General features: G+C 35.9%; 1 protein-coding gene across 1 annotated transcript in view; it reads left to right on the forward strand.

Moving 5' to 3' along the window:
• LOC122404680 (SKI family transcriptional corepressor 2) overlaps window positions 1-18,857 on the forward strand; it is a 48,891-nt gene that overhangs the window by 2,204 nt on the left and 27,830 nt on the right. The window contains exons 2-4 of the mRNA XM_043408863.1: window positions 12,779-12,875; window positions 13,614-13,915; window positions 16,352-16,944. Coding sequence (XP_043264798.1) covers window positions 12,780-12,875; window positions 13,614-13,915; window positions 16,352-16,944 — 991 coding nt within the window. The 5' untranslated portion in view covers window position 12,779. The remainder of the gene's footprint in view (window positions 1-12,778; window positions 12,876-13,613; window positions 13,916-16,351; window positions 16,945-18,857) is intronic.

The raw sequence follows: 18,857 nt of genomic DNA on the forward strand, positions 1-18,857 counted from the left end.
CGTTAATTAATTAATAATGAAATGCATGATTTATTGCGCGGGAATGATCTCAAGTACAAATGTGTAAATTAGATAACACGTACGCGTTTAATGTGCAAGTAAACAGAAGTACATGCATATTAGCTTTTATCGTTATCTGCGTTTTTGTTTATCAGCTCTCGAGGATAAACAACGTTTTGGTGATCTGTTGATAGAAATGTAACTGAAATTAACATCACCAATGGTATTAATATTGCTAATAGTATTAACTGTATTTAATATCGACGATTTGAAAATTCAGAAAATTTTGGTACATTCTATGCAATTGTAATAATTCATATCTAATAAAAAATAATTTTTAATTAAAGGCATCTACTATGGTGAAATCGACCATTGTAAAAAGTACAGATTTTTCGTTTTAAATTAAACGAAAACTTCATTTTTTTTATATCCATAAAACAGTTGAATTTTTGTACATAGTAAATATATTAAAAAACATGTATATTTCTTTTTTTTTATGTAATGGATTTAGAGTCCGTTGTAGTAGTAGTAAAACGATATTTAAATTGTTATATAAATCTCGTACAACAGTTGATTATTTAAGCGTGGTAGTATTAACGATTACATCGAAAATAAAATTCGTTGAGAGTAATCGACGACATGTATTAATGATAACAACAGTAACATGCATTACTCGAAGTGTTATCTTATTACACTATTTTTCAAGCCATTCCATAAATAAGATTTTATGAAGCACTATCTTAACATTAATTGACACAGAGTCACATTGATGTCGATAACCTCGTTGAACTTTCTGATTTACATAATACAAACATATTTAACTATCGATCATTAAGATTATATATTGTCGAGTAAAATTCATTTACACTAATTAAATTTTACTTACAACACATTCGTATAACGGTTTAATAATTTCATTTATAAATTCAATTCAAAAGAATGCAATTGATAAGCCTCTTGTTAGTTATAGTTAATCGATAAATCAGTTTATACAGTCGCGTTTTTAACGTCTAGCAGTCGTTTCGAAATAATTTGATGCACACGAAGAGATTAAAATTTTGCAGTACTTAATTAGAAAAATAAAGAACGAAGTCAATATCTTTATTAGATTCCAAGAAAATAGCTTGTAACACTTTATTTAAACTACATGGTACGTTATTAGCAACATTACTGCTTTAAAAGAAGCAAAAATCGGTTTTGTACCTACAAAATGATTAACGATAAAGGTGGAAAAATTTACTGATGTTTTAAGAGACAACTTGTAGGTTAAGAAAAGCAGAAATGGGAATATCAATCGCTTATTAGTGTACAGAGATATTTGTGTAATGTTAAATTTGTTACAACGATACAGACAGGAATCAGAATGTTAAAAACTATAAAAGAAATTGTGGTAATTGAACATTTATTACGGAATATATACTATAAAAGTTTGAAGAGGGTTATTATAGAAGATCTGTTGGTAATTAGCAGTAATACACAGTATTTAACTTTAGAATATTAGTTTATTGAACATATAAAGGTTTACAAATGAAATGCGTGAACAATAGGTGGAAAAATAATCGTATATTATTAACAACGCGGCGCTCGTACTTTACAATATCGTCGTTCAGAACCAACTAACCTATAATTTAACTAAACTCTAGGCATCGAATCATAGAGTGCGCTTGTGTCGTTAATGATATGAATATTTGACTGGATAGATCTACCAGAATTCAAGCAGATATTGGTAATCTGAAAAATATTGCAGAATAGTTTGTTTCATATTTGTCCATAACTGACAGGACACGTAATAAGTCTAGAAATAAGAACCAATTATTATAAAATGATAATTGTGAAACGAAACTAGGGACTTTTTGATAGCTTGAAATAATCATAGTATACTGTCGAATCATCTTTTTAATATTTTTTAACTAATTTCATCTCAACCTTTCTGTAATATTCTCCACAAATTCTACTTTCAGATGAAACACGTTTATCTTAGAAATTTTTTTTCGTCATTCTAAAAACAGAACATTTTTTGATAACATAAATCCAGGAATTGCTAGTTTTGCAGAAGTTTGTATATTTTAATGTATTGACTCAACATTAAAATTCTTTTTATAATTGTTCATAGTCCATTAATTTCTGTCGACTAAACACAGTGCTTGTATTATTAATTTCTTCTTTAAAATAGAACTAACATCATTCATCTTTGTAATTTGTAATTTTGTTTATTCACTCTTTTTTAAAAATGAAGACGTGTCTCTTAAGAGAGAAATAATTCCTTCAAAGAACTCTTCAGTTTTCGTTGATTATTCTGTTTCATTTTTAAATAAAATTTACGTGAGTTAATAGTCACATTGTTACTTAGTTAAAAATTGTTAGCAGATGATCGATGTGAGCGCACTCTATGAATCGGTGCCTACAGTTTAGTTCAATTATAGGTTAGTTGGCTCTGAACAACGTTACTGTAAAGTACAAGCGTCGTGTTGTTAATAATTTACGATTACTTCTCCACCTATTGTACACGCATTTCATTTTTTTACCTTTATATGTTCAATAGACTAATATTCTAAAGTTAAATACTGCGTATTGCTGTCAAAGATATTAAATATTACGAAATGTGTTACAACACAACGAACTAGTCAAGAGGACACGACAGGAATGTTATTCTTAATCGTTCGCGAATTTCTTGTGAAAATGTTCCTGCGACATGTATGTATATTTCTTAAAATAAATTGTATAGACAGATGGAAGGGGAGTACTTATAGTGAACTATAGGAACATTACACACATGATTCAATTGACATTAAATTTCATGAACAGTGGTTATGTCAAAACCAAAGAAAGTAGTCAAACTTAAATTAGAATTTGGAGAATGTAAAGACAGAGCCGAGGTATGAATCTTTGATGTAAGCGCGAGTGGAAACAAAGAAAGCATGTGGCGTGATTTTCGAGAATCGAGTGAAAGAGGAAAGTGTGAAAAGGAAAGAAAGTCGAGCGAGTGGACAAAAGAATACGTCAACCGAGTTACTCTGAAAGGTAAAGTGAACGTGAGCGATTAAATTAATATCCATAGTATTTAACATTTTTTCCAGTTAATCTTTCAGCGAAAAAGTCAGAAGAAATTCGGAATATTTTACTTTTTCGAGGTTATCAAATGCATGTGAAATTGTAAATGAAGTAACAAATATGAACACAAATATATTTGATAAGGAGACGGTACAAAATAGCAAATTCGCGACTGTCGTGCTAGGTGTGTATGTAACGCCTGATTTGATTGGCTCGCGCGTTACAGCCGCGAAATTTGAATTCCTATGGCCCACGAGTATAAATTAGAAAAAAAATTCGTTGGAATTAAATTATGGACTCGTGCCATTTGACGTGGAATCGGTCGACACCAAGTGTCGGACACCTCACGGAACGTTCCTAACCAAGTTGATAGCCGATTCACGAGTCAGGGGCAAACTGGTCCTTAGGGACAGGAGGGTGCACGTCAAACGGAGGGTCGTCCGACACACGAACAAGCAAACACCGTAAACTGTTTGTCCAGAGATTAGCCGCGCATCACTTTGGATTTAATTCGCGAAAGACCTTGAAAGACCAACAACCTGTTCTATTTAGAAGTTGGGGTTACACCATGAAAATTTTGAACAACCGAACTTCTTTTAATTTGATCAATCGATTGTCTATAGTCATGAAAATAATATTCCGCTGGTCTAATAAAATTTTAAACTCGTTAATATTGATTACTCTTTAAGCTTCTAAAACTTATCGAAACTTTCATGATGCAAATCATGTTCGAAGTAATTCAAATTTCCCGCCATTTTGTAGACTCAACTCGATTTGAATTCTTATTGTATCTTTATGAAAATATTATGAACAGGTCGGTGAAGTTTTCTCGATGGAAATGAGGACAAACATGACTATATTTGAACTACTTTTATTTATACATAATTCACGTAGCGTATAAGTAAAAATAATTGGAATATTATTGTGTTTGTATTATTTTCATGACGATGTCGCGAGAAGTATAAAGTTTTTAACATTTCTACAAAAATTAATATTTAAAAATAATTTTATATAGAATCGACAAAATTTTAATCTCAAAAACTGTGATTTTGAATTTAAGAAAAGAAAGAAAAGCTATTGTATGATATGGACCTATCATGAAATTCTTTGTTTGTGTTAGCCTTTTCTAAGAAAAAATTGCAAAAGGTTGATATGATTTTAAGACGTTCATCGTGCGACCCCTAGAGTCTCAGGTGACCTCGGGTAAAGTTTCGTCGTTCTACGAGCATCTGGGAACAATTTCACGCGTTCTTAAAGTTTGGCAGTCCAGTAATTTTTCGGTCGGCTACTCACGATTTTACAAATGCTCTCTTTTTCTTAAAGAAGAGTTGCACGCTCAAGCACGTCTGCTCTCTTCTTTCACGTAAATTTCATTTTAATTAATATTCAGTAGAATTTTCTTTTCAAATTTTTATCGTGTTTCATTTTGTGTGAAATTTTTTTTCCCGTCGAAAAATTTCACACCTTCTCGAATTTTTTTCTCGAAAGTGATTAGTATTTCGAAGGTATGTGTGTTCACCAAAAATGATTGTAATTGACCCCCACGACCGAAAATAATTTTTTCAAAACGATTTGAAATTTTTTTTTCCGTCGAAAAATTTCACACCTTCTCGAATTTTTTTCTCGAAAGTGGTTAGGATTTCGAAGGTATGTGTGTTCACCAAAAATGATTGTAATTGACCCCCACGACGGAAAATAATTTTTCCAAAACGATTTGAAATTTTTTTTTCCGTCGAAAAATTTCACACCTTCTCGAATTTTTTTCTCGAAAGTGATTAGTATTTCGAAGGTATGTGTGTTCACCAAAAATGATTGTAATTGACCCCCACGACCGAAAATAATTTTTTCAAAACGATTTGAAATTTTTTTTTCCGTCGAAAAATTTCACACCTTCTCGAATTTTTTTCTCGAAAGTGGTTAGGATTTCGAAGGTATGTGTGTTCACCAAAAATGATTGTAATTGACCCCCACGACGGAAAATAATTTTTCCAAAACGATTTGAAATTTTTTTTTCCGTCGAAAAATTTCACACCTTCTCGAATTTTTTTCTCGAAAGTGATTAGGATTTCGAAGGTATGCGTGTTCACCAAATATGATTGTAATTAGCTCTCGCAATCGAAAATAATTTTTTCAGATCCCCATTAGAATTTTTCCGAGGAATGGTCGAACACCCTGTATATTCGAATTCTTACGATTAATTTTTTTTTTCATATTTCATTTTACTCGGTATTTCAAGAATACGGCGTTAAAGTATGAAATATAATCCATCTAGGAGATTTTCCGAGTAAAATATCTTTTGATGTATCTAAAGAGAGATTACAAATCTGCGTATTAAGGATGATGTACATTTTGTAAGTACAAAGAAGACGATTCATTACTGTGATATGACTATAAATACTTGAAATCCTCTGCCTTTCCCTGCACTTTAATGCGAATAGCTTTGTGTTGATAAATAATAGGGGCTCAAATTCAATTCGCTGGATTCATTTTAAATCGGACTGTATAGTTACAATTTTCCTTCCAGATACACGATAAAAGATATTGTAATAATTTATAATTTAGTTTACTCTATTTTCGGAAATTAAGAATTAATTTTACTTTCAATTCAATTTAATATAATTAAATTTTTTCAACGAAATTTTTTTCGAACTTTTTATTATAGTCATGTAGAGTATTAAAGGCTATAACGTTTTGTATTTAACTTTTTTTCAATATCTCTTATAGTTTCGGAGATATGAAAAATCAAAATTCTCTTGAAGCGGTGAAAACATTTCGAGAACCCTCTTTTGGCTAAAATGAATAATAGCAATTTCATTAGGTTCACATACACTTGTTTTCTACAAAAATGCTTTTCTGGAGTGTATCAATTTGCTGAAAAAAAATTTTACAATTATGGACGAAATTACAAATTTATTTATATTATTTATTTTTCTTTGATATCTCGTTCCATCATAAAAAATAAACAAATATAAGGGATGAAAATAATTATTTTCCTTTAAATTCTACGTAAATAACGTAAGATAATTATTGAATGAACAAAAACCACATTGTTACGAGGCCTAGAAACAAACCCAACAAAGGAAGCATCAGTTTCGGCGAGTTGGGTCGTAAAAATGTAAGCACTAATGGGGGGTTAAGATGGACAAGTTAGGCGGTGTGTATACTCTGTACGATACAACAGCGAAAAAGCAAAAACCGTTTCGAGAAGGATAGGAGGATTTATGAGGCAGAACGTTGGAAAGAAAGAGCACGATAAAGAGAGAAACGAAGCAAGAGGAAAGTGGTAAGAATGGCAGAAGTTGAGGGAACAGATTCACCAGGGGGGCGGGTGTTGCAGCAGTGACGAAACAGAGAAGAGGGGGCAGCCAGAGAGAGAGAAAGAGAAAGAGAGAGAATGGAAGCACGATGTAGTCATAATGGAAGTGCAGAGATTTAACAACGTTACAATGAACGAACAAGCGTTCCCCAACCTCTTCCCTGGACGCCCCAAACCCCGAACCCGTGGCTGGTGCCTTCAGGAACTGAGGATCGCAGATTGAATTGTAAAATAACCGAGAGGGGAATAATACGCCTCGGTACAACATTGTGTTTGCATTTAAATAATCCGCGAGCCCGCGGGTACGCTTATCTTCACGACTTTCCCCTCCCCCCCCCACCCACCCTCTACTGCATACAACATCCCTTGTATCGCGACCGGTTTCTCTCGAATGCACCGTACCAACGGTGTTGCGTGGCTCTGTCTGCCATGGAAAACGAAAAACAATCGACATCCCCGGAAAAAGTAAACAGAAATTGAAGAGAATAAAATTTGCATTTTAATAGAAATCAAACGGAATCAATTTGTTTCGTAACGCGGATTTCTTAAAGGAAGAATTGTAACAAACAAAATTTAAATATGTCGTACTCACTAGAGAAAAGAAATCATTAATACGAGGAAAAAATCAGTTTGTATTAGCTCAGTGAGTAGAACAATTGGCTAGTAATTCGAAGATCGCGTGTTCGAAACCCGCAACGTCGTGGATTTGGTACATAGGGATTTTTCGATTTTTGTCCATCGCTTGCCACACTGTGCGTCGCTAAAAAAGTGTCTTGTTTTAAGTGTTTTGTAATTACTAAAAAACTGTTCAGTTGTCAATCTGTTGGAAATGTTGTGTCCGCTGGATGGCGTGGCGAGCGGTGTGCGTGCGAGTCGTTTACTTTTGTTGTCGCGTGTCGATCTATGGTTATGTTCGATTTTCTATCGACCAGTGCTCGCTCGTTCAGTTCAGCTACAGTTTGTTTTTCTCCTAACTTGTATTCTAATACAATCAGGATTTATGTAATCCTGCAGTATACATAACAATTTACCTTTATCGACTTCAAAATAATATCGTACAGCACCTCTTCGAATTTGTCTCAGTACCTGCTGTTACTTTCTGAAGAAAATACATATAGCATTCCATTTAAGAAAATTAGACTTCACCACTCCATAAGAAAACAATTAGTACTACATGATGTAGTCCTACTAAACAACTTTTACTGTATTTGCTTAACACTTTGACTGCCACGTCACTCATATACGGGCGACAGAATTTCTCACTGTGAAACTAGAAAAATTAATTCTCAAGTTGAGACGTCGAGAGAAAAATTTTGGATATGATTTGTGAATTTTAGCAAACTTACGAAAATAACTACCGAAACAAATGTTAGGTTATGCAGTTCACAATGGTTTGAAATCAGAATTTTAGTCTTGCAATTGTACGGTTTTTGTCTGACAGTGAACGTGTTAAACAAGACACCCTCCGTATCGCTAGTGACATACCCCGCGCGAGCAATTAAAGGTTAAACCGTTTTTCTTACGAATTTCCTAATTCGTTATACCCGGCGGCCCGGGCTGGTCGCGTTCGCCATAAGAACCCATCGAAGTTCGTAACCATCGGAATCTTTCACGTCGACGTTCCCATTCGCACGTCGGGGAACCGTATCTCATTATCGGTGCTCAATTAGCTAATGTATCCCGCGTAAGTAGAGGAACAAACACCGTGACCATTAGTGGAACGTACGCGGCAGGCCGTTCCTAGTTTGCACTAATTGTAAGTAGCGAGTAATTAATGCGGTCGATTCGAGTCCAATCTGTCGAACCGCTGACCAGTGGAATCCAGGAATACACGGATAGCGCTCGCGAGAGACAGAGAGAGAGAGAGGTAGGAGGGGGGAGAGAGAGAGAGAATAGGTGAGGGTGGGGGGTTGTTGGAGTAGGAAATGGTCGACGGTGGCTGCAGGTGGGATGGTGAATGGGGTGACACGAAGGGGGGAGGGGGGGGAGAGAGAGGTTTGTTCCGGCTCGGGAAGCGGCATTGTTTCACGGTGGATGAGAATTTAATTTGCGCGACGAAGACAGCGCGAAGATGGGAAAGAGGAGGAGGACCGAGAGGGACGAAACGGCGGAAGAGAGAAAGAGAGAGGTGGAGGGCAGAGAGAAGGGTGAAGGTGGAGGATCGGATGGGTGCTGCCTTGTTTAAGCGTGGGTGGGGGGTGTCAAATTGAATTACCCCCTGGTTCCACGATCCCCGGGGACGTTTTCTGGAGCGCTGGCGCTCTCTGTGCTTCTATGTCAGGGCTATACACGCTTGTAGATGAGTTTTATCCGCGTACACCCGTTGTACGTGTACGCCGGTACACAGGTGAACGGTATATAGCCGTGTACCTTCACGGAGGCGTTTTCAATTAAAATCAACACCGAGGGTTGCCTCGGCCTCTCCTCCCACTCCTCTCTCCTACTAGATCTCTCTGTCTCTCTCTCTCTTGTTCACTATACCTCTCTCTTTCTCTCTCTCTCTTGCGCTCTCGTTGTCTGTCAATCTACGTATCGACTTTCTCTCTTTCTGGCATATCTGCGCAAAGTCAGATCCGTCTGTCCCGTTTCATCGTATTTTTACTGTCTTCTCGCTCTTCGACTCTTCCCCTTTCTCTTTCTCTCTCTCTCTCGCTCTACAGTGTTATTCCGTCGTTCGCCGTCTTTCTCTTAGAGTCGACGGTCTCTCATGAAAAATTCACAATCCCAATGAAATCTTCGCCGCGCGTTAGGTTAAGGTTACAGCGGGGGGACGCGTTCTCGTACAAATTGGAGCTCTGACGAACACGTAAGAATCTGCAAGACCATAGTTAGATACACTGGATGAGCGTTCTGACGAACTCGACGCACTGGTTTAACGCGAACGCCGTAGCATTCATTTTCATTTTTATGCAAAATTACACGAATGCTATAACATTCAAATTTATAAGCCCCATCATCAGGATGTTCGACCACCCCTGGGAGAAATTTTAATGGAAGATTCTAGAGGCTAAAATAAGACGAAAATCAAGAATACTAATTTATTAATCGAGGCTTCATTAAAGAGTTATTAACGTTTAAAGTTCCACTATCGCGCGCACGCGCTGTTCGCAGATTGCGATTCTACAGGCGCAACTTCAAACGTTAATAACTTTTTAACGAAGCCTCAGTGAAGAAATTGGTATTCTTGATTTTCGTCCTATTTTGGTCTCTAGAGTCTCTCATTAAAATTTTTCCCAGAGGTGACCGAATATAGTTTATATTTTCTAAAATTATTATGCACTTTAACGTAATGGTTAATAAGTTCTTTATTGGAATTTGTGGTTGTGGGTTATATAATTAAATACTTTTTTACTTGGGTTAATACATAGCTATATGTACCGGGTGTGATTATCGTAACATCGATTGTTCCGACATTTTTTGTCGGAACTCCGGTATCACCGTAACCGTAGCCTTAAACTAATGGAAGGAGTCTGTAGTCAGTTGGTAGGCACTCCGTCTCTCATCTTCCAGCGGCAGGATGCCTCACCGTTCCGACTAAGAGGATAAGGAACTCGATGCTCGGTTCTGCTTTTCCACTTTCTCTCATGGCTCTTGCTTCTTCTCGGTTTTTCTTTTCATCCTACGTCGTCTCCGCGCAAACGGCAGCAAACGTCTGAAAGAGTCTCGGTTTCTTTCTTCCAAGTAAAATATATCGCAGTTTTCGATCTTATGAAAAGAGACTTCGATTGCAGATTGTAGGTATTACCGGTCTCCCAAAATATATTACGCACAGTCTTAGTCACTTTGCTCCCCTGTTTTTTTCAAAATAAAGACACTAAACTATAGGCATATCCCACACTTACATTTTTTAATTTCTTTCTTTTTCGTCACATCTTTAAAATGACTTTTTGTAAATTTTTAATTTCCACTATGTCTCCGTCTAACGCGACACTTTTCTCTCTCTCTCTTTCTCTCTCTTCCTCGCACGTGCATCGTGCCAGTCGAGACCGAGTGACGCAATATTTCCAAGAATTTACTATTTACCAGGAGCACGTGCGGTCAATGACCTCGCAATGTCAACAATGAGAAGTAAACAAATGCTTCGAACCCTTATATCTCCGGAACTAGGTATCCACTTGAAACACGTTACATATTTAAAGGGTTTTTCACCCTGTATTCAGCGAATATATCCACTACTATTATTTATCTTCTATGTTTATTTTGAAATCTGCTTTGACTGTACGCACCCAAAGAAGTTTCTGTAATTCCTATTGATCATACGACTGGTATGCGATAAAACTGAATTGCAAATTGTTTGTTTAATTTGAAATGAATTTAAATCTGTATACAGGGTGTTCGCGTAATTACTAGCTAGCATTTTTTCGTAAATAATTGTTTTCCCTGGAATTAACTACAGTATCGACTTGAAACAAAATTCGTTTTGAAGGGTGTTTCCTAACCCAGCCCTAACCCCTGTATGGTATAGCTGGACACCAAGCAGCAGAGTGGGCGGGAATGTTGTAAAATGCAGGAAACCGCCCTGCCAAGGTGACGAGTTTGAGGATTGGCTTGACTAATCCTCCCACCGTTGAGCGGTGCTCGACTCCGTCACCTTGGTAGGGGCAACCGAGTTTGGATTAAGGGTAGAATAAGAATTTAGAGTTAAATTGATTTGATCGAGCTTACAACTACGGGCACAGTCTCCGCGGGAATACAAATTGCAGGATTTTAATGTTTCGAAATACAAACAACGCGTATTTCGGTGAAGAATATTTAGAAATTCTAAGAATGTTCAAAAAGTTGTTCCTTAACCTCGTGAGGCGAGAAAACTCCATAAAAATGGTCCAATTTTCAAACGGCCATAAGTCCTGCAATAGTGAATATATTTCAATGAAATTTTTTTCTAAAGTAGTGCTCATGGGTACCTACAAAAAAGTATTAGACAATATTTCCGTACAGCGTCAAGTTTATAAATAATAAAAAAATTTGTTGCATAAAAGTATACTTTTCTATACATTAATTGTTGTATCTTTGTATTCTTTAAAAAAATGTTAGTTTTCAGGTCGAAAATTGATTAGGTTGAAACGCTGAAGCCTAAATTCGACATTAAAAAATGTTAAATAATTCGTGAGTTCATAGTGCTAGAAATCGAACTCTAACCTCGAAAAATGAAAAAAGTATGAGTGGAAAGGTTAATCGTGCTTGAAATTTACTTGCTGGGACATCCGGTATTGTCGAAAGCTGATCGCCATGTTGGAGATCGATAGAATCAAACTGGCCGTGATCGCGGTTAATTGACCACGGACAAACAAATGTCTATAAAAAAACAAGGGACGCGATTTAATTGAACTAAATGCAAGCAGCCATTTAATGACACCGGACAACGGCTGATTCGCTCGCAAATGACAAGTGATCGATAAAGTGTAATAAATATAATTACAAGGGGAACGGACATGAAATGATGTAGTGACGATGGAACATATTAATCTGTGTCGCTTTTTAATTTCTATTATGCTTCGAATGGTTACAGAGAATGCAAAATTTTGATCCTTCGAGTCATGAATATTTTTATCGCAATGATGTTTTTGAAAAATAATGTAATTATACGTGAAATAACTATAACTATAGAGGGTGGGAAAAATTTTAATGGGGGATTCTAGAGGCCAAAATAAGACGAAACTCAAGAATACCAATTTGTTGATGGAGACTTCGTTAAAAAGTTATTAACAATTAAATTAAAAAATTTCAAATCGTTCTGGAAAAATTATTTTCGGTTGTGGGGGTCAATTTCAATCGTTTTTGGTGAATAGACGTACCCCCAAAATCCTATCCACTTTCTACAAAAAAATTCGAGAAGGTGTGAAATTTTTCGACGGAAAAAAAATATTTTAAATCGTTTTGAAAAAATTATTTTCGGTTGCAGGAGTCAATTACAATAATTTTTGGTCATTACACATACCCTCGAAATCCTACCCACTCTCGAGAAAAAAATTCGAGAATGTGTGAAATTTTTCAACAAAATTAAAATATTTCAAATCGTTCTGGAAAAATTATTTTCGGTTGCGGGGGCCAATTACAATAATTTTTGGTGAATAGACATACCCCCGAAATCCTGCGCATTTTCTAGAAAAAAATTCGGGAAGGTGTGAAATTTTTCGACGGGAAAAAAAAATTTCAAATCATTTTAGAAAAATTATTTTTGGTTGTGGGGGTCAATTACAATCATTTTTGATGAATGGACATACCCCCGAAATCCTGCGCATTTTCGAGAAAAAAATTCAGTACGGCAATTATTTGATCATTGTATAAAAGTTAAAGTACATAATTTGGAAACTATTTATATGAAATCGTAGCATGAGTGATAATTTAGTAATCGTTTTGGGAGACAATGGAACGTTTAAAAATTAATTTTCTATTTTACTCTTTTTGTAGGATGGACGGGCCAGCGGTATTATCGATGCCGTCGATAACCGCGCCCCAAAAATCAGCACAATCACCACAGCAGCAGTCGCACTCGAAATCCAATCAGGTATCATATATATCTGTATATCTCTTTACGCTGTGAAATTCAATGTTGTACTGAATCGATGAGCGTACAAGTTCGACAGTTGTTTTTGCCGCAATAATGTCTTGTTTGCCAAATCAGTGTTCGCTTTTTACAAACAACACATAAATAATGTACAAAGAGTTTTAAGGTTACAAGTAATGATTGACCAAGTTATTAGTTTTATCATAATCTCATAATGTCCTTTCTTATAATCCTGACTCACATCGCATGTATGACTGGACTGAACTGGACTATCTCAACTTAAGCGCCATCTGCTGTGAGAACTTATACCTAACTTAACCTTAAGAAAGAGAAACACAAAAAGTACTATCCACTCTTCGCAACGTATACATAATAATGTATGGTCTTTCCATACGTGTCATTGATATTCATCGTACATACTTAATTCATATTTATTATAACTACCTCGTTTTTGGTTCGGAATAACTATTATTTGTCTCTGAATCTCTCTTCCTGTAGCCTTTATAGCACATAGAATTTCCTTGTAGAGCGATTCGCCAAGGCTCTTGCAAGCGTGGATCACAATAGACCCAGCACGATTAACGGTTAAATAAATTTGTTTAGTAGTTATAAACATTTATATCATAACGATCATGTTGTGTCAATTTCTAGCTACTGAAAGTAAAAAAAAAAAATTGCAAAAGAAGTAATGAAAATTTGAAGCCCACGAGGAACCGCGTCGCGAATCTAAACCTATAGGAGTTACAGGTGAGCACGGTTTCTCTCTACGGGATTCATATCGTGTCACTACTGATCGAGGGCCAGGAGCGGCTCTGTTTGGCGCAGATCAGCAACACGTTGCTGAAACAGTTCAGTTACAACGAGATTCACAATCGCAGAGTGGCGTTGGGCATCAACTGCGTGCAATGCACACCCGTCCAGTTGGAGATTCTCCGTCGTGCCGGTGCCATGCCAGCTTCCTCCAGGAGATGCGGCATGATTACGCGAAGGGAAGCCGAGCGTCTCTGCAAATCGTTCCTCGGCGACAATTCGCCGCCCAGGTTGGTTGGCTTTCGTCAAACACATTCACGGGAAAAGAAATTGTACAGTAAGATGGAACGAAAAAAATGAAAATTGTTTTTCTATTTTACTTTTAGTCTTTTAAATTAGTCTTATAAAATTTAGTTTCTGTCGAAACAATTTTTCTGGCGACACAGGGACGTTCAAGTTTTAATTCGTTGCTCTTTAAAACAAATTTTTAAAATGTTTTATGCGTCAATTTTTGCGTAGTCGTAATGTCAAAAATTATGCTTCGTGTTTCCTTGTAAAACGGACTTAATGTGAGGTTAGTGTAAACTTGTCATACAAAAATAGTAGAAAGGATCGTTTATCATCTGCTGCATATGGAAATTTAACACATTGACTGCCAGATCTAACCTCTCAAATTGTCCACGAAAACGATACTTTGTTTTTATATACAATTGAAAACTAGCGTACACGCAATTTGTCGTAGAACTTATTTTTACAGCCTCATTAAAATTTAAGAGAATTTTCAACACCGAATCTTGAGAAATAATTTTTTTTATCTAAGTGAAAATTCATGTCACATATGAGTGACGTGGCAGTCGATGTATTAATGTTTCGATTATTTCTAAGATATAACTATCGAGACATGGATCATACGCAAAAAATCTGCCTCTATATTTCGTTCCATCTTATTGTACAAGTTGTCTGTTTCGGAAGAAACATAATCTGGTGTAATTTTTATTTAGATGCGTGCGTAAAAGTCATAGAGAGGCGCCACTCTGACAGCAATACACAGTATTTAGCTTTAGAATAGTAGTTTATTGAACATATAAAGATATATAAATGAAGTACGTGAACGATAGATGGAAAATAACCGCATATTATTAACTACGTGACGCTTGCACTCTCCGGTATCGTCGTTCAGAACCAACTAACCTATAATTTAACTAAAGTGTAGGCATCGATTCATAGAGCGCGCTTATGTCGATCATTCGTTAATAATTATCGAATAAATGGGGCTCGATTACATCCGACCTAAATACCGCATCAAAATGTCACTCGTCGAGTATGTAATCGTCGTTGATGAATGATGATCCGAATCTCAAATTTATTTTTTCTTATTTACGAATCCACTCAAGTCGAACGAAACTTCATCGCTCGTTACAACTTATTTTTTATTATAGTGCGTTGTAGCCAACGTCAATACGAATTCATTATCCTATAATACTATTACTATAAACGAGCTTGGACTGAAAAATTTAAATTTAATTGACGAAAGTATTACGGTATGAAATTGTCTCGTTTGAATCGAATGAAATGTTCGTCTGACGAAACATTTATTATAATATAACAAAAGATATGTAATTTCTTCAAAAATACCATTTACGACCTTGAAATCGTGTAAAAAAGAATCTTCTTATCACTGTATACATCTCTTGAAACAGTAAAACTTTGTTTTCAGAACTATTTTGATACAACGATAAATAACGGAAATATTTATGACTCACCCTGTATTTGTGACCAAGAAATGCCGAGTGTAAGTATCAAAGCGGAAACACTGAGATTTTTCCATAATTAAGCGTTACGTGGCATTGTAAATTACTCTAGACGAGGGCAATGTCTTGTTTGGAGGGCTTATGCAAAATCAGTTTAAATTCAGGGGAGGTAGGAGTAGGTATTCTGCAAGTTCTATATCAGTGGCTATTAATTTTTAAAAGTCGCCATACAAATTAGGAGATTCCTGATCTTGCAGTTCATAGACTCATCTACTTCTATTTGCATTAACTTTTATTTTAAAATTCGACATAATATTATCATTTATTACTAATGACGTTTTATATTTTATTATATTACATTACAGTTTATAGTGTACAACACACTGTTCTGGGACAATTCTGACAGTTCTAGCACGGAATCAACATAATATGTGTATAGTAATAAATAGATAAATTAAATGTTGAAACATAGTTTTCCATACCTTAATTTGTATTTTCATTTGCTTTCTTATTTACATTATTATGTAATAATATTAATAATATCGTATTAATATTGAGGATGAATACTTTTTGTTTAGAAAATTAGTTTCTTGTAGGGGTCTCTGAACATTACGATTGGGCCCTGGTCTGATCAGGCGTCGTGCGCACGCATCTTCATATTTCCTGCCAGTTCTCGTTGAACCGGGTTATAGTGTTAATCCCCAGGGACCGACGTAGCTTTTAACGTGTTAATATAAGAAAGACAGTGGCGAAATAACCGAACAATTAACTAAGGTAATCGTTGGTTGCGTACAAAACATTTCTAAAGTTTCATTTCGAGAACAGACAACCGTCTATTCATCCAATGGTTTGAGGTTAGCGCGCATGAAGTGAAGCTTCGAATTGAAAATCGTGACTCGATGTAAAATGTGTGGGACAGCGATACGCGTGACTCGAACGGTTAATGATCTGGAACGAACTGTCGTTTGTTTAAAGATTGCCCGAAGATTTCGCCTTTAACGTCTACCACGAGTGCTCCTGGGGATGCCGGGGCGCCTTTCTTCCGGCCCGCTACAACAGCTCACGCGCCAAGTGCATAAAATGTGCCTACTGCGGCTTGTTTTTCTCGCCGAACAAGTTCATCTTTCACTCGCACTGTATCAGCCCGTCGGACAAATGCGTGCCACCGGACGCGGCGAACTTCAACTCCTGGCGACGTCACATGAAACTGTCCGGGAATCAGCCGGACGAAGTGGTCCACGCCTGGGAGGACGTCAAAGCGATGTTCAACGGCGGAACCAGGAAACGTTTGCTTAATAATCCGTCTTCGAGAGAGTCGCCCAGCCCGGCGAAAAAACGAAGATTATCTCCCACGGCTGAGATATCCGCTCTGGTTCCATCGCCAAAGCATCCACGAGTGCCGCCGTTCCCAGAATTACCAACGCCGCTGTCGAGAAACCTCGTCATGGGTTATGTTTGGCATCATCATCAGCAAGCCGCTGCCGTCGCCGCAGCCAAAACTCCAGGTTTCCCGTTCCCGCCTTACGCTTTGCCCTGGTTGGCCAAGAGAAGTCCTGTGCTAATTCCCGGTGAGTATTTAAACTTTTTAAATAAAATTATTTTTCTCTGTACTTCCGAAATGCTCCACATTGGTCGATCGACACCAAATTTTTAGAGACAAGAGGCTGGTCGATCTTGATTATAAAATTTTAGCTTCGAGTTTTTCGTTGTAGCTTTCGATCCAAGTTTTTTCTATTTACAGTTTAATTATGGTGCCGTTAGAAATTAATAGTACTATACTAGGGATAGCTACATATCGATTTTAAAAGCTGTTTGATGAATTTGAAATTCGGAATGTACGATTTGATGACAGCTTCTGACACTTGATTTTGAAAATTTACTAAATAACAAGTATAAGCTTTTCTGCCATTAATTGAATATAAATTATACTTTTTACGAATTGCATTTTTATTTTTGCTGTTCCTACCCATGCAACAAATTCGCAAGGGGATCAATTTTTGGTTTTTGGAAAAACGAAATTTTAACTATTTAAAATCTTTTTTTCTGTCAGATGAAACTTGTACTTTAAATGTACTTATGAAGGCTTCGTTAAAAAGTTATTAACATTTAAAACATTTTTTATTTTTTAGAAATTTTCTCTCATTTTAAAGAATTTTTTTCTCGAAAATGCGCAGGATTTCGGGGGTATGTCTATTCACAAAAAATGATCGTAATTGACCCGTGTAACTAAAAATAATTTTTTTAGAACGATTTGAGATGTCTTAATTTTGTCAAAAAATTTAACTAATTATTGAATTTTTTTTTCGAAACTGGTTGGGATTTCGAGGGTATGTCTATTCACCAAAAATAATTATAATTGACCCCACTAAGTGAAAATAATTTTTCCAGAACGATTTGAAATTTTTTTTTTTCGTCGAAAAATTTTACTTCTCGAATTTTTTTCTAGAAAGTGGGTAGGATTTCGGGGGTGCGTCTATTGACCAAAAATGATTGTAATTGATCGCCGCAACCGAAAATAATTTTTTCAAAATGATTTGAAATTTTTCAATTTAATTATTTAATAATTTTATAACGAAGCCTTAGTCAAGAAATTGACTTATTTTGGCCTCTAGAATTTCCCATTAAAATTTTTCCCAGGAGTGGCCGAACACCCTGTATATTACACTCTTCTATATGGTTGGAAACAATTACATTTAATTAAAAAAACGTGGTTAATCAAAGAACAACAAGAAATAATACAATTTTAATATTTACACATGGTATGGTAGCACAAATTATTATACATCGACTAGGGGAGTTCATTAGTATAATTATATGGCAGACGAGCGAACGAAAATTATAAATTCATACATCATTAATGATCATACTAACGCGTGTCACGTAATGATCCTTGATAATAATTATTAATATTCAGCGAAATTCCCCTGTATTACCGGTCCGTTCTATTATTTCGAATTAAGTACTTCTGAGGTTAACATTAATCAATTGAAATTATTTTAACTAATAGCGGAGGAAATATCGCTGTATGAGTAAGTCATTAATTCGCGTAGGATTCAAAGGTTACCAGCGATGCCGGTAATACATTTTAGCCATGAATTGGGCAAGTTATGTAGAGGATTAGTTTAACCGACATACCCAACAAACACGTTAGTTAATGTTTGATGCTCGTTGCATCTGGGATTACAAACAATATATGTAAACTAGTCTGCGTTTCTAAGTGAGTATTTCCCGGAACGGCGGTAATTTTAAACGAACAATTATTCACATTGATGTATCATGTATGCTTTCCAAAAATAATTTAAATCGCGAAGAGAATATTCAACGGTTAAAAGATTTTTAATTTATGTGGAAATATTCACAAAATTACTACGTACCTATTTGTTTATCATTATATCAGAAATGATATAATTTTCTGTGCAAATTTTACGATTAGCAAAAAGTCAATTATTGTTGTGTGTAATGTGTAAAACAGGGTGGTTTG

The sequence above is a fragment of the Colletes gigas genome, unplaced genomic scaffold (assembly GCF_013123115.1).
Source record: "Colletes gigas isolate AHSC1104 unplaced genomic scaffold, ASM1312311v1 Colletes_gigas_Sc00003, whole genome shotgun sequence".
In the NCBI taxonomy this organism is placed as follows: Eukaryota; Metazoa; Arthropoda; class Insecta; order Hymenoptera; family Colletidae; genus Colletes; species Colletes gigas.